Source organism: Mandrillus leucophaeus, unplaced genomic scaffold (genome assembly GCF_000951045.1).
Source record: "Mandrillus leucophaeus isolate KB7577 unplaced genomic scaffold, Mleu.le_1.0 Scaffold77, whole genome shotgun sequence".
In the NCBI taxonomy this organism is placed as follows: Eukaryota; Metazoa; Chordata; class Mammalia; order Primates; family Cercopithecidae; genus Mandrillus; species Mandrillus leucophaeus.
The window spans coordinates 6,692,021-6,695,223 of NW_012108363.1; the positions used below are offsets into that span (position 1 = coordinate 6,692,021).

The 3,203-nt window shown below is 41.6% G+C and overlaps 1 protein-coding gene across 3 annotated transcripts in view; it reads left to right on the plus strand.

Annotated features, from left to right (window-relative positions):
- HAVCR1 (hepatitis A virus cellular receptor 1) overlaps positions 1-3,203 on the plus strand; it is a 30,209-nt gene that overhangs the window by 2,605 nt on the left and 24,401 nt on the right. For all 3 annotated transcript variants that reach the window (XM_011966715.1, XM_011966714.1, XM_011966716.1), the window contains one exon: positions 1,966-2,298. In XM_011966715.1, the coding sequence (XP_011822105.1) occupies positions 1,966-2,298 (333 nt within the window). The remainder of the gene's footprint in view (positions 1-1,965; positions 2,299-3,203) is intronic.

The following is a 3,203-nucleotide window of genomic DNA, read 5'->3' on the forward strand; positions in this document are numbered from 1 at the left end:
CAGCTAATTTTTTTTGTATTTTTTTTTTTTTTTTTTTTTTAGTAGAGATAGGGCTTGCTATGTTGGCTAGGCTGGTCTGGAGCCCCTGACCTGAAGTGAGTGATCTGCCCGCCTTGGCCTCCCAAACTGCTGGGATTACAGGCGTAAGCCGCTGTGCCTGGACTAAGTTTTGTATTTTTAGTAGAGACAGGGTTTCACCATGTTGGCCAGGCTGGTCTCAAACTCCTGACTTCCAGTGATCCGCCTGCCTCAACCTTCCAAAGTGCTGGGATTACAGGCATGAGCCACCGTGCCTGGCTGAAAATTAAAATTTGAAATGTAAATGCAAATTAAAAAAAAAAACTATTTATTTTCTCTTTCCTTTTCTTTTTGGACATAAGGTCTTGCTCTGTCATTCAGGCTGGAGTTCAGTAGAGCATTCTTGGCTCACTGCAACCTCGACCTCTCCAGGGCCCAAATGATCTCCCTACTTCAGCCTCCCAAATATCTGGGATAAACTCCTGGGCTCAAGAGATCCTCCCACAGGCTTCTCAAAGTGCTGGGATTGCAGGGGTGAGACACTGTGCCCATCAAAAAGCTGTTTTCAACTAATGCAGCAATTGGATCTAGTAGAGCAGACTGGGGACTGGAGTGGGAGGGGGACTTTTCACTGTATGTCCTTTGGTGCTGTTTCATTTTGAAAAGCCACATGCATTTCTTACCTATTGAAAAATCAATGGTAAGCAGATATCTAACAAACACAGGGTGAAATACACACTCACATTACTTGAATGTTATTTGGTTCAAACCTTTTGGAAAGGATTTTGGCCATATTTATGAAAAAATAGAAAATGTTCCTGCGCTTTATACTGATAATCTCAGAATTATATCCTATTAAGAAAACTAAATGCAAAAAGTTTTGTGTAGAAAGGTTATGTGAAGTTATTTACACTGGTAAAAATGAGAAACAGTTTGAATATCACACAGTACAATAAAATGTTTTACTTGTAAATATATCCCCTGAGCAATACTGTTGGAGAATATGCTAAGCCAGGTGCAGCAGTTTATGCTTGTAATCCCAGCACCTCCAGAGGATCACTTGAGGCCAGGAGTTCAAGCATCATAGCAAGACTTTGTTTAAAAAAAAAAAAAAAATTAAAAGAATGGTAACATAAAAAAATGCTTGTAATCTCAAATTTAAAAAATTCCAGCTATATCAGCTAACTTGGAAAAAGGGGGAAAAAATTCCAGCTATAATGTCAATTTACAAGGCTGGGCTTGGCAGCTCACGCCTGTGATCCCAGCACTTTGGGAGGCTCAGATGGGCGGATCACTTGAGGTCAGGAGTTCAAGACCAGCCTGGCCAACATAGTGAAACCCTGTCTCTATTAAAAATACAAAAATTAGCCAGGCGTGGTGGCACATGCCTGTAATTCCAGTTACTCGGGAAGCTGATGCATGAGAATTTCTTCAACTTGGGAGGCAGGGGTAGCAGTGAGCCAAGATCTTTGCGCCACTGTACTACAACCTGGGTGACAGAGCAAGACTCTGTCTCTAAAAAATAAACAATTAAAAAATGAATAAAATATTTTTTTAAAGAAAGTAAAACAGGTAAAAAAATTTCAGAGAAAAAATTTTTTTGGGGGGGTGGGAGGACAGAGTCTGCTCTGTCGCCCAAGCTGGAGTGTAGTGGTGCGAGCTCAGCTTGCTGCAACCTCCGCCTCCCGGGTTCAAGCACTTCCCCCTGCCTCAGCCTCCTGAGTAGCTGGGATTCCACCACCACACCCCACTAATTTTTGTATATATATTTTTTTTTTGGTAGAGATTGGGTTTTGCCATGTTGGTTAGGCTGGTCTTGAACTCCTGACCTCGGTTGATCCGCCCGCCTTGGCCTGCCAAAGTTCTTGGATTACAGGCATGAGCCACCGTGCCCAGCCAAGAGGAAATGTTAAGGCTCATTCTCAGTTTGTCTTTTCTTCATTGCAGATTCTGTAGCTGATTCTGTAAATGTTGATGGAGTGGCAGGTCTACCTATCACACTGCCCTGCCGCTACAACGGAGCTATCACATCCATGTGCTGGAATAAAGGCACATGTTCTGTTTTCTCATGCCCAGATGGCATTGTCTGGACCAATGGAACCCACGTCACCTATCGGAAGGAGACACGCTATAAGCTATTGGGGAACCTTTCACGCAGGGATGTCTCTTTGACTATAGCAAATACAGCTGTGTCTGACAGTGGCATATATTGTTGCCGTGTTCAGCACAGTGGGTGGTTCAATGACATGAAAATCACCATATCATTGAAGATTGGGCCACGTAAGTTTTTCTTTGACATTTCTTGCTAGTTAATTGAATTTTCTGTTTGGTAGTAATTTTCTTTTTTCTTAATAGGGAAAGAGGAGGTTCCTGTAAGTCCTGTTTTAAAATAAACTCTTGTTCTTGGGAAATAGAATAATTTTTGTGTAGATGAAGTTACAAGGCCAAGCATAATTCAAGGTCAGGCTAGAGTCAGCAAACTAGCTCCTAAAACAGTACAATTGTTCCTTGATATCCATGGGAAACTGGTTCCAGGACCCCCTTGATACCAAAATCTGCAGATGCTCAAGTCCCTTATGTAAATTGGTGCAGTATTTGCATGTAAACTATGCACATAGTCCCATATGCCTTAAATCACCTCTAGATTACTTATAACCCCTAATACAATGTAAATACTATGCAATTGGTTGTTATACTGCATTATTTAGGGAATAATGACCAATGAAAAAGTCCATATTTGTTCAGTACAGCAGACAACATATCCTTCTTTTTCCCCTGTACATTTTCCATCCAAAGTCTTGGTTGTATCTATGGATGTAGAATCCACAAATATGGAGGGCCGAATGTACTTCAAACAGAGTAATTGGTCCAAGAAATAGCATTTACTGTTCCGTAGTAAAATACAGTGAATATTTTTATCAAGCTGAATTTATTCACCTTAAAGAATTGTCCTTTTTAATTAATTTATTTATTTTTTGAGACAGAGTCTCGCTGTCGCCCAGGCTGAAGTGCAGTGGCAGAATTATGGCTCACTGCAACCCTCTGCCTCCCAGGTTCAAGCAATTCTCCTGCCTCAGCCTCCCGAGTAGCTGGCGCTACCACACCCAGCTAATTTTTGTATTTTGTATTAGTAGAGATGGGGTTTCACCATGTTGGCCAGGCTGGTCTCGAACTCCTGACCTCAA